Raw genomic sequence first — 13,892 nt, 5'->3', positions numbered from 1 at the left:
AACAATTTCATAATAGGGAACCTAAGAGAGAGAGCAAAGACACTTATATATCATACCCAAACAGTGACAAAGCAGAGACAACATTTAACATGTATGCTATACTAAACTAAAAATGACAAAATGACCAAACTTACCTTGAACCGAAACAGTGAGGGGCAGTGGGAACTATTAGAATCCGTGCACACTTGAAGTTTTCCTTGTACCAATTAATTTATCAGTAGTTGTAGCACAAAATAAGGCCAATATAAACGAAAAGTTTCAAGTTAGGTAAGTTGAAATGGGAACTGAACCTCGCTAATACATACACAGCTATTTGCAACAGAAAGCCAAATTATAGGCAACTAGCTAGCTTGACAGAATCTGCAACAATCAATATTACTATTAGTCCAACACAAGGGAAAATGTTTGTAAGATTGAAAGAGAAGAGAGAAGGTTGATATTGCCCCTCTTTATTAGTCCAAGACAGTAAGTTTTGCATCAAACTTTCTCTGTTTTTTCTCTCTCTCTAACTGCCTTGTATCGTTATATATCTATCTGCATATACAAATGATACTCTCTTTTTACTTCATGGTGAATAATTAACCTACCTAGGTCTAGAATGAGGGACAACAAGTTCCAAGACAAGAGTCTGAATCCAGTGTGCAATAAGAAAATTGTAAGGCATGTTTTTATAGCAACCTAGATATCAGGTTTCTTATCATATGGTATTTACGGAAGTGTTCTTAAACTACTCAGGTTTAAAAACTAAAGAACAAGCATCTGAAAAGCAGATATCTAGAAAAATGATATGAACCCTCATGGCACAAGGGCTGACTTAGGATCATCTAGGATTAAACCTTGATGGAAAATGCGGAAATTGATTAAGGAAAGAATGACGAATAAGGTGGTTAATTTCGTGGGTCTTAATAAGGTGGTTCTTGGCATAAAATGGAATAATGAGATGAGAAAACGTAGGTTAAGTGGTGGCTGGACAGAAATATAGAAATGGCAAAAACTCAAGCTACAGGGCTCCAAATGAGGTGATTCCAAAATGAGGTGAAAGGTCTCGTCTTGAAATTCAATTTAGGCTCAAGAATCACTTAATTTGAGTGCGTAAAATGGGAGTTATGGCCACGAGATAATTCTGGGCAGAAGTGGATTTTCTAGAATTGTGGTTTGAAAGAACAAGGTTGAGGATGAAAGGAAGGAAAGAATCACTCTTTCCGGCGAGGGCAACACACAAAGGTTGTGAAAGTCCTTTGATACAGCCAGGGTGTTCTTTAATCACTCAAGAATTTAGGAGAATCACTCTCACTAAGATAAAAGAGATAAACTCTAATTTTCTGAATAAAACTCAACTTGTGTTTATTGATAAAATGGTTCAGCTTATATAGAAGCTTCACAGCAGATTTTAGTAATGACCCACTAACCTAGAATTAAAATAACTTAATGCCATTAACCTAGGGAGTTAAAAAAAACTTAATGGCTGAGTGTAACTGAAATTGTGGCAACCAAAAGTCACCCCCAACAGCCAATAAGTCAGCCACCATTTGGTCTCCCAAAAGGCTGATGCCTAGGTTGCCAATTGGGCCCTTATTACAACTTGAACTAAACCTACTAAAGCCTTTTTAGTTGATTAACCCAAAACATATTTTTGGTCAGCCAACTTTACAAGGATTGGGCCATTATTTAGACAAACTAAATACTCTAAAATTAAGACAAAGTGGTGTCATTTAGTCCTCCTCCATTTGGGCCATGATACAACTCACAACCTTGGACTTTTCTCCTTGAAACTTGGGTTTGTATTCAAATAGTATGGACAGCACTTGTTGAAGAGCTTCCTTGGCTTTCCTTGCTCTAGCCCTTGTCATAGGCCCTCCAAGTCCTTCAAGTGGATCCTTGCCCTTGCTCTTGGTCATGTCCTCATCAGAAAGAAACAAGAATACCAAGAGGGATAAGAGTTCATACTAAACCAATAATCAAGATGGCTTCAACTTATGTTGGACTAAAACTAGTTTGAACTCTACACAATATCATCTGTTGCACAAGTTTTTCATTTTAAAACAAGGTGGCTTTGTAGTTTGATCAATGATCAGGATCTGGTTTTAAATTAGCTTGCAACATATATGGTATAGACAGTAGCTAATTTCTAACAATTAGCTAAGTGGCTAGTCACAATAAAAAGCTAGCTTAAGTTTGATTTCCAGGTCATGCTTGCATCCAATTATTGCTAAATAAACATATAATCGCATTTTGTGTACTGTGTTTAAAACTTTGAAAAGGTATTTTTTTCATAATAGTAATTGTTATAAGCATAGTATACCATTTTACTCATTGGTTGGGCATTCAGCTGTCGAGTAATATAGGATGTTACCCCAAATTATAATTCTTCCTTTAATCATGCTTAGGTCATTCGGCTATTCAAAGTAATATAGGATGTTACTCCATTTCATAATGTAGCCATATGAAAGGTGAATTCATCCTCTAATTGCTATCATAAGGTAATGTATCTTTATTGGAGATAAAGGAAAGAGAACCTAACAACGAATAAGGGTGCAGGGGTTCCTTAAAATTATTGTACTTATTAGGTAGCAGAAAGTGTTTCTGCCCAAAAGAAAATAGATATTACCTTTCGGGATGCTTCAATTTTCTCACTTTGACCTACTGCATGCAGTCCTTGGGCATGTCTTAGTTCAATTATCAACTTTTCCAGCTCACGGTTATATTTTGCCTCATCAAATAAATAACCACAAAGAAAGTATGCCCTGTATGCAAAATAATAGGAAACAATTAGCACTAAAGTCTATATAAGCAAATCATGTAAAGCATAATTGGCAGACAAACAGAAAGGAAAATGATAAGGCTTATTCTTCTTCAACAATCAGATCATAGATACTCTGCTTCAAAAAATTAATCAGATCATAGATACTAAACAAATCAACAAGGGAAGAATTGAACAAAATAGATATAACCATAATTCATAACTCAAGATATATTCATTCCACTAGTGCTTATTCTTCTTGAACTTACAATGCATATATAGATTTGATTGAAAGGCTACAACAAGCTCCTACACATCATGATGTAAGAACAGCCATGTTGGGTAGTGTGGAAGGTGACACATTATTGGTTTTAGTGGTATAGGAGTTTACCCTCCCTTTGTACTTAAGTGGATTTGAAAGGCGGCATAGAACTAAACCTATTTCTTGGTGTTGTCATTATTGTACACTCAAACACGACTTCAACACTCAAAAAAACAATGACTAACAAGGGCTAGCATGAATTAGCTCAATGTTGATCTGCTATTCAACTATCATAGCCTCCTCACAATTTAAGAACAAATAAATATTAACCACTCCTTCAACATTGTTAGCTAGTTAAGTAGTTCTCTATTACAAAATTATCATAGGTAATAACCAAGTATTGTTTTATAATTTTCCTTGAATATTGACTTTTGCTTTGATTTTATAAATAAAAGTAATTCATATTTAAAAAATATTGTTACATAACTGTCAATGTAGGTACTGCTTGCTCTGCATGGCAACATGGGTCAATTAATTACATCCAACTGGCTACAGAAAAACGGGCTATGCACAATGGAAGCATCTTACTGGAACAGATTAATTCAAATTTTGAGGGAACTTTTTCATGCAACAAGTTCAGTTCATAATACTGACTTTGAGGCACACTATCCAGCAAAAGAGGAATTGAAGTCTAAACTACTCAACATATGAGATACGAGGAACCCGAGTTTTGTCATTGTTGTTGACATTGGACTACTTGACTTGAGTACGAATATATGGAAGGAACAATATAACATCCTCCATAGGTACTTTGGTAGAGCAAAGTTTGTATGGATGTTTGGAAGAACATAATTTGAGGAAAGAAGAATCTTCTAGTCCCAGCTCCAGTTCTGCCACGGAAGACAACCAACCTAAATCACTATCCACCAAAGAATCATCATCCATTTCAACAGAAGATCAGGATGAAGATTCAGAATGTGAGCAAAGTTTCTCATCCATTTCTCTATTAATAGTCATTGCAGGGGCAATGGAAAGGTTGTTGACTTGGTGTCAATTTGGAAGACATTATGTGAGCTTTAACACACCAATTCAAATATGACCACAGTGGCAGAAGGACGCATTCTAAGTACCATATTGTTATTAGCACATTAACACACCAAAATCTATGCGGAGCATGCACACACCTCTAAAGCACAAGGAAACTCCCTATTCTGTGCATGTTAACAATGCCAAATCTAGAGCTAAACAATTGCAGAAATCAAAATGCACATATTACAAACCAAAATAGAATGAGTTTACTCTAGACTAGTCACAGTTGTGGGATATGGTGTTAGTGATGATGGGACTAAGCATTGGTTGGTTAAGAACTCTTGGGGAAGTGAGTGGGGTGAACAAGGGTACATTAGGATGCAAAGGGGTGTGGATGCTGAGGAAGGACTTTGTGGCATAGCTATGCAAGCATCTTACCCTACAGCTTGAATGCCAAACTTGATATACTACTGCTCAGTAAACTATGTACTCTAGGTGAATCTGCAAGCAAGTATTAGCTACATGCATTGTAGTTTCTATGGCCCGTTATGCATATTCTCTACCTAAGGTGGTACTAATTATCAATACAACAAAGACACTTAAGAGTAAAACTAATACTTCATTGTGGCCTCTATTTTTTTAGTTTCGTGCCTTTATTTTTTTTTCTATTTTCAAAATCCACACAAATCTTCTTTGGAACGTTCAAAATGCTCCCTAAAATCCTGTATTTTTCTCCCTTGGTTGTCATTTCACAAATACAACTCATTCAAATGACATTGGTGTTGGTCTTGAAAATTAAGAGAAAAATAAATTTGTAAGAGGCAATGTAAAATTTACTCAAACGAACTCAAGCCATTCTAGCTTAAGAGTAGAGTGACTATTAAACATGATTCCAATCTAAGTAGTAAATGTTGTAGTAAAATTAATTTTAAAAGGTCAAACACTATTAAAATTGTCCAAATTAATCTCAATCTTAGATATCTTTTCAACTCTTGAAGATCGTTTTTTGCACAGTTATTCCTAAGATCCTTAAGATTTAGATAGCACATACATTACTCTTGCTAAGTGGATAGATATTTAAGTTACTAAATACTGAAACACTCAACGGAAACCTAGTAATGAACTTCACTTGTCTTATTAACTCATTTCTAATTCACATTAAGCAACATTCCCCATTATTAAAATCTTAGTAATACACAGTGATAATACAGACTTCCACAGAAGAGCAATGTGGTATAACTAGACTAGTCAAGGATGGTTGAAGTACTTCATAGAAATTATTTAAACACTGGACGGACAAGGGTTCTTACCTTTAACACAAAGTTGATAGATGAAGTGCTCCGCTGTTGCTTTGCAAACCTTCAAGTGAGAGACGACCCAGGAAAAAGCTTGAATGACAAAGAAAGGGTGACTTTGAGGGTCACAATTGTGGAAGAGAAATAGAAAACCAGTAAGGGGAAGACAAACAGAAAAATAATAAGGGGGCTTTGAGGGAATGTATTGAATACAAACCTTTGAGCGAATGATCTAAAGCTTTCGAAGACTAAGTGGAAGACAATGATGAACTAAAGCTTTCGAAGGAGGTAGAAGCTAGGTTAATTAGTGTCATGGAGGAGGGAGAAAGGGTTTGCCAAACTGAGTGCGTGGGCAGGGAAAAGAATTTCGTGTTTTAATTTATGAATAACACAACATCAGTTTTCTTGAAAAAACCGATGTTAAAGTTATAAACTTAACATCAGTTTTGATGAAACCGATGTTAAGAAATTAATGTTAACATCGGCTTTTAAAAAAAACCGATGTTAACATCAACTACTTCACATCGGTTTTTTCAAAACCGATCTCAATTAACAGAATTTATCACCACCATGCTATTCTTAACATCGGTTTTTAAAAAAACCAATGTTAACCTACTGTGTTAACATCGGTTTTCCAAAAAACCGATGTTAATAAAATCTCCTTATTTACCATATTGCCACCACGTTTTTTTTAACATCAGTTTTTGGTAAAACCGATGTTAACTTAACGATGTTAAATGTAGATTTTGTAGTAGTGTAAAATCCCTTAGAACTTCCCCTAATAGAGAACCAAGTATAAACAATATGCACAAACAATTCCCTAAAATTCTACTCTTCTCTTGAACCCTACAAGAGAAGGATCAGGAGTTGAAACCCTATTAACTCACATAACCCCTTGATAACTCTAATCAAGGTCAGAAACTAGAAAGAATCAAAATAAGATTGAATGCACCTGAATGTGTAGATCATAATATCTTCAAGCCTTTCTTTCCTTGCTCAAACCATGATGAATAATGAATGAATCTTGATCATTATGAATCTCTTATTGAAACGTAGAGGGATTCCCTTAGATGACTCTTAGAAAGTATTTTTCAAAAGATAAGATCTCATCAAGAGTCACTAATGAGAATGGACAAGTGAGGGTATACATAGTTTTAACAGATAAAACAGATTTAATCAATTGACAAATGGGATAATCGATTAATTCGTTCAAATTCCTCTTTGTTTTGCATTGTTAGAAACATGACAATCAATTATAGAATGGGATAATCAATTATCTCATTTCACATATAGTTTCTCAAGCTTCCATGGTTTCTAGGATAATCAATTATCAAATATGGTAATTGATTATTTCAAAACACAAAGAGCTCCTACGTTTCCATACGCAATTTAATCTATTACAATATGTGATAATCGATTATTTTGAGCAACAAAGACTCTCTTCTTTAGAAATTGGCTTGAGTAATAAATTAATTTGATGTCACTTACAAATATTTCAAGAGAAGCAAGTTGTGTTGCTTGTTCTAACACTTTGTTATTGATTACTTAAACTTGGTGATCTATCACATAGTATTGAACTTATTGCTTCTTAGAAACTTTGAGATCAATACATATATCTTCTCATATTTGAAAACCACTAAGCATTGATAAAGAAAACTATGTTTAAAACACTCAATATGTGTAATCTAAAAACATCCAATACAAATGTCACATCTTTAGAAATTTGTTTGCCAATGAAAAATTATTAAAAACCAAAAAATTCTTCAAACTCTTTGATTCAACAAAGGGGACCATTTTTTAATAGAATGGAAGAAAGATAGGAAAGTATTTTTAGATGATCCCTCCCCTTCTTGAATGTTTTGTATACCTCTCTCTCTGTACCTGTCTCTCTCAATTTGACAGGGGAATTATCTCTCTCTAACTATAGCACGTGCGTATCCAAATATCTTTTTTCTAAAAGAAGAATGCAGGTCAAAATTATAACAACCTATATCTACCACTACAAGAAAAATAACTTATGCCTACGGACGCTTTTTTGCTACAGACATAAATTAGTGTAGGTAAATCTCAAAAATACTTTTACCTACAACTCACTAATATAGGTAAAACTCAACCACTTGTACCAACCATTATTTGGTGTAGGCAAATTCATTAAAACTAAAAAAATACTTCTACCTACAACTATGTTGTGTAGGTAAAACTCCAGAAAACTTGTGCCTATGGTTGATTAGTGTAGGTAAAACTCAAAAGAATTACTACCTACAAAAGCACAGTGTTGGCAAAATTTTATAAAACTTATACCTACAACTACATGATGTAGATAAAACTTCACAAAATCTGTGCCTATAATTTGTTGGTGTAGGTATAACCTCAAAAGTCTTATACATACGATAGTTGGTGTAGGTAAAACTCTTTAAGACTATTTGAATTTGAATACTAGTCTCTTGTTTTTTTTAGTAAATACTCAATCTCAAAAAATAATCATTCAATTTAAATTAATTTTTAGTTAATAATCATTCAAAATTTTCATTGACATTCGTCGGGACACGTGACACCTGTGTGACCAAATTTTCCATTTGAACTTCGGACCTGAGCGTTGTTTTCTCAAATCCACTTTAATCTAACCCAACACATCCACATTCAAAATTGCTGCCCACTTTCAAAACTTAGAACCCTTGCTTCTTCTTATTTTCCTCTCAATCTTCTTTCTTTTCTCTCTCACTCCGTGTTCCTCTTTCTCGCAGTAGGTAAGCAAGTTCACACTCCAAATTCCATTTCGAAACTTCACCAGCTTCAACGCTCGAGCAAAAGCCTCAAAGAAGGAGAAAGGCTCGTGGGCCCAATGAGACGGCCCGACGAAACCCTCTGCAAGCCCATTCGAATCCGCGCCGGCTACACCCCTCAAGACGAAGTCACCATTTACCAACCCAAAGGAGCACTCGTCCGTTCCCTTTCCCTTCCCTAATTTCTTTTTTTTATTTCTTTCTCTTTCTCTGACTCTTCTTCAGTTGAAAAAGGAGATGGGCTCCGTTGGGCCTCCCGGGTACGAACCAGACGCTGATTCCAAGCCCAAGACCAAGTCCGTTAAGAGGAACGAGAGAAAGAAGGAAAAGCGCATTCAGGTGTGTATGCTGATGCTGATATCAAATTAATGCTCTACTTAGTTTAATTCGTAAATCTTGATTAATGCGAATTATATGTGTTATGATATTGCAGGCTGCGCTTGAAAAGGAAAAGAATGTGAGTGAAGTTGAAGATAGTGGAAAGCAGGAATCTCTGGAGGCATTGACCTCGCAGGTAAATCGGCTCACTTTGCAAGATTCGCCCCAAGCTCAAGATATTGATAAAAGAATTTGTGCTCTCAAAAAGAAGGTGAGCAATTTATGCTTTCATTCATACTTTTTTGTATTACAAGTAATTGCCGACATTCAAATGAAATCTGGAGTACGCTATTAAATTGCTTTTAGAGCCATGCCAATGGTTACCTTATTTAGGGTTATTATTTTCAAATTTCTTGTTTACTTTGATCCTATGACATACATATTAGTATATTTTCCATCCAATTGCAGATAAGTGACATGGTTGCTATTGCAAAAATTATGAAAGCCACTTTGGTTTTTCCTACATTGGATCATGATTCCTTTTGGACAAATTCTAGGTATGGAATCTCATCTACTTGAGTTTTGAGTCAAAAATATGCGCATCTCTGATTTCCTATTGTTCTAATTTTATTGTCTCAGTGATTTTAAGCAAATTTTTGACTGGAAGAACTTCACTGAAGTTTTAAAAGATGATGTTCAAATAGTGGAATCTCTATCACCAGAATTTGCAACAATTAAGCCAGTTTTGAAGGCTCCGGTTTCTTGGTTTAAGGCAATACCACACATTATCTACATAGAAACTTCTAGCACATTCACAATGTATCTACTTCGGTTTTTAATCTAAATTCTGTGACCTTTTTGAATCATGTAGGCAGGTTATAACGCAGGGGAGGTGCTGCAATTATTGAAGAAACACAAAGTGATCAAATTTACCTGAATATTTTGTGGATAGTCAACAATGAATATCCAACAATGCCATGTGGCATGTACGTAACCTAATGCCAATAGCAATTCTGTAGGGAGCACACAGGATTCTCAAATTAAGGTTCTGGTCTTTTATTAATTTTTTTGTTGTGATGTGAAATTTAAAGGATTTAAATACATTTTTTTGTTTATAATTTATTTCAATTCTGAATTTGGTTTTTATATTTGAAAAAAAAAATGAATTTTAATTCTTATAATTTTGCTAGTTTAAGATTTGTTGGGAGTGGTTGTTAGTTTTAAGCTCTTCCTTGATGTCATCGATGACTTCATAGCCTCTCAAGCTCAAATTTGCTGGTGAATCCTTTTCTGTTGTGTTGTCCTTAGTGGAGTCAATCAGAACTGAACCATCACATTAGTAGACAAGAATAAACCCTTTGTATCACCACACATATATGATACTCGTGAAATAATACTTAATTGCTTATAAGCTAAGTTAATAATGTGTGCGGTTTATAAGTTTAGAAAATGGATGCAACTTAGTAAGTTTAATTTTCCCTTGAAAGACTGACATGGCATCTTAAAATTTACGTAAATACAACTAATTGACCCGAATAGTTACAAACAAAACGTACATTTTAATCTACATGTGTGCTTATATAAGTATCTTAGCTTTTGTGTGTGTACGTTTACTTCAATCATGTTTCTCTCCACTCCTTTTTCTTTGTCATGAAGCAACAGTATTAACATTTATTAAAACCTAGTATAGAAACACAAGAATGATTTATATGACATCTTTAACATGCGCTCTCACACAATAACCCTTCTAACTTGAAGTAAATATAGACACACAAGCCCATCAACTACCCTATGCTAATGAAATTCAATTTTTCATTAGAAAAATGGGCTAGATAAGGATCAACTTAAAGATCACAAAGTCAAAGAGATTCTAGTATTGTGTCATGAATCAACACTTCAAAAGTTAATTTAAAGTACTAAGTGAAGACACAAATGTTTATTTTTACATTACATCTCTAACATTTTTCACCATGTTGTTTCATTCATATCTATTTTAAGTGTGGGGAAATTTATTACATGTTTCAGAACCATTATTTATCTATAGTTCCAACTAATTTCACATAATACATAGTCTGAGTTTTTCAATTTAAAAAAAAGAGTAAATAAAACTTAAATTATGTGTGTGTCATACCCTAATTTCGTCCGGGGATTATTATTTGATGATATACAACCTTTGATTGGCCGCTTAGAGATACTTGGCACCCTTTGTTGTACAATATGTGAAGTCCCGAGACGTGCCGAAAATCAAAAGGAAGCAGGTTTACGCGATCCGTGAAAATTCCGTAAGGTGACGGAAATCGAAAGGAGGTGTTTTTCAATCCGTGAGTTTTCGTAACTTCTTCGAAAGCTAAAAAAGGGTAAATACATAATCCGTAAGGATTCGTAACCTTGCGGAAGGAAAATAAGTATCGTTACGAAATTCGTAAAGTTTCGTAACGTTACGGAAAAAGAATTACCAAAAAAGGTAAAGGGGGGTACATTTAGTAAAAATGGGGGTACAAATAGCAATCAGGCCCACTTGGGCCTTCCAGATTCTTCCTCCAGAAGGTTGTTGCTTCTGGAGGAAGCAACCTTGCTCGCCTGGGCAAGCTGGGTGGCAAACTCCTCCTCTATTTTGCTATAAATAGGGAAGGAATCAAGGGAGAAGGGGTTCAGCCTTCTTGGCACTTCGTATTCTCTCAAATTTGCTGAGGAAAACTGTTTCCATGAAGAAAATCCAAGCCGAGGCGCTTCCGTAACGTTTCCGTGAGTAATTACGCGAAGATTTTTAACCGTTCTTCGACATTCATCGTTCGTTCTTCGTTTTCTTCAGTCTTCAACTGGTAAGTACCCCAAACCGAGCTTTTCAATTCATTCTATGTACCCGTGGTGGTCCACATTTTGTTTCACGTATTTTTATTCTCGTTTTCATTCGCTTTCTATACCCCTTTTTGACATGCTTCAGTCATTTATTTAAGTCGTTTCTCGCCTAATCTAAAAATAAAATAAATTCCCACCAATCATTTGATTTGTAATATCCGTTAATTTCAGTTAAAATGAATTTCAACTATTTGGTCGTGCTGTAACTACGTTGGAAATCAAAAAAGAGGTAAAATAATAATATAATAATAAAAAAATGTCTTTTAGTAAAATGAAGCGAAAATCAATCGGACGTTTTCTCTTTGGGATTTTTCATTCTTAATCGAATTGACTAATAACTAAAGTGAAACTAAGGCTAAAATCAACTCGCCTAGTCAAGCTCGTCCACAAAAAATAGGGTTTTGAAAGTTTATCATTTCAGTTTCTTACCAAGTAAAATGGATCATTTTTAAGGTCCAACGCCTTAAAATGATCACCTTTCAAGTAAAAAGAAATCGTGTGATTCACCCTTAAGAAAGAACTACGTAGGTCAGATTTCCTCTTCGATGGAGGGTACGTAGGAGCAAAAGCCCCGCTTTTGTCGACCTCAAAAAATAAAAAGAAATAAAAGTTAAGGTAATACAATTTCCACAATTCTAAAAAATAGGTTGTTGTCCTTTGAGACAAACGTGAGAGATGCTAATACCTTCCTCAAACGTAAATACAACTCCCGAACTTAGAATTTTCATTTTGACCGGTTTCCTTTAGTTTTCCCGACGTTTTTCCACAAATAAACGTTGGTGGCGACTCCGCGCATCTTTCCTCCTTTGGAAAGCACACCTGTGAGCCTCGCCTCGCTCGCTCGCAAAAGGGCACGTTGCGATAGTTGGCGACTCCACTGGGGACTATTTTTGTGAGTTAGGCCTATTTTAAGGAATTGTGGATTTGTGAAACTTTGTGTGTGCATTTGTTGAACAGTGTAAAATGTAAATAACTGTTGTCTATTTTGCATTCTTTACACTGCATTCTAAGCACCCACGGGTTTGAGTAAAAAAGGGGCCCTATACCCGAGTTCATGGGAATCTAAGGAGTGGAGGTGAATCTATGATCATGCTAGGTCTCCGACTTGCTTGATAATAGTGAAACCTCGTCTAGAGCTTTCTCTCTTTATAATATGTTGTCGCTGGTATTCCATACCGCCACAACATTATTATCTTGAGTGATGATACCTCTAGAAAACAGCCGTGGGAGCTATGAATCGTTGGGAGTAGTTATTAGAGACCCCTAGATATTATCTTATAGGTCCCTAAAATAGGGGCACGGAGCAAACACGCTGCGTGCCATTTTAAACACTGTCATGCATATAACCTAAAGGTCATGTACGCCTTTGTTGTATGATTATTTGAGGATATTGCCATGTTGTGTAAATCCCCCTGTTGCGCTTTTGCGCATCTGCATCATGCCGTCACACATCCATTGTATGTGGGTCTCATCTTTTGTCGTGGGAAGTCGGAAGATCCATATCGTCTTCTTAACTACACACATGGGGTATTGCGCCCCCAAATGCGCAGTAAGGAGAGATGATTTTCCGGACTCTTGTGTCCGTAAATGCATTCATATCATGCACCGCATAGACATCTCTTCAGCATCATAATGAACATATCGTTCCTGCATTTGTCCGTTATCACATCACATTTTGCATGAGTCATTGCATCATCATGCATATGTGTTCAACAAACTTTTTGATCTACAAATTGCATACTAATTGTTTTCATGTTTGCTCATGTGTGACCCTTGCGTTTTCCCCTTCAACTGACAAAAACAAAAAAAGAAAGCGCGAAAATTCACGCTGCACATATTCGGTACCATGAGCCAACCATGTTGGGATCATAAACCCATTTCACTTAAAAACAAAATGGTTGAACATGGTACCTAATGCATGGTTAACTAAGAAAGGATGTCTCTTCGGGCATCTCAATCTCATAATTACATTTTCCATGCATAGCATGCATATTCCCGAGTCTTGCGTCCCTATGAATTGTTGATGAAGTATTGGCGATCAAAATTGCCATTCCCTGGGTTATGGGGTTGAACCAAGCTCGCGCTTTTACGAAAAGGTTCATCGAGTCAAGTTGAAGTATGGAAGTAACCATCTTGCAAAAAATTGGGGCAAAAGATGGATCGTGTTACATCGCTTCTTCGTCTACTGCCAAACACATTTAGGGCTGTCGATGTCCTTGTTACTTCCAGTTTCACCTTGACGAAGATGTCATGGACCAAGTTGAAAATCTAAATTGATTCAACCCCATATCCTATGTAAAAATTCATAATACTTCAACTGTGCATCATTCGCATACATCCATGCTTTTCATTGGTTGCATTGTTCATTGCATTCTTTCCTTAAAAAAAAAAGAAAGAGAGAGAACTTAATCATTGTTATAAAAAAGAAAAGAACCCGCTTTACAGCGCCCTTACCGAACCTATGCTAGAGCTAGAGTAATGGGTAAAGAGGAGGAGGTACAAGAGTTGATGGAGGCCGACATGGAGGCCATGAAAGAGCAAATGGCCACAATGATGGAGGCCATGATGAGCGTGAAGAAGATAATGGAAGCCAATGCGGTTGCAAT

At 35.8% G+C, this 13,892-nt stretch overlaps 1 protein-coding gene across 1 annotated transcript; it reads left to right on the top strand.

Annotated features, from left to right (window-relative positions):
- Positions 1-8,315: 8,315 nt before the first annotated feature.
- Positions 8,316-9,596, top strand: LOC102664750 (uncharacterized). The gene is made up of 4 exons (XM_014766624.3): positions 8,316-8,448; positions 8,543-8,698; positions 8,896-8,984; positions 9,067-9,596. Exons 1-4 carry the CDS (start codon positions 8,347-8,349, stop codon positions 9,269-9,271), a joined length of 552 nt encoding a protein of 183 aa, XP_014622110.1. The 5' UTR covers positions 8,316-8,346; the 3' UTR covers positions 9,272-9,596.
- The last annotated feature ends 4,296 nt before the right edge of the window (positions 9,597-13,892 follow it).

The sequence above is a fragment of the Glycine max genome, chromosome 14 (genome assembly GCF_000004515.6).
Source record: "Glycine max cultivar Williams 82 chromosome 14, Glycine_max_v4.0, whole genome shotgun sequence".
Lineage (NCBI taxonomy): Eukaryota > Viridiplantae > Streptophyta > Magnoliopsida > Fabales > Fabaceae > Glycine > Glycine max.
The sequence above is the reverse complement of the archived record's forward strand: the minus strand, read 5'-3'. Positions and strand labels throughout refer to the sequence as shown.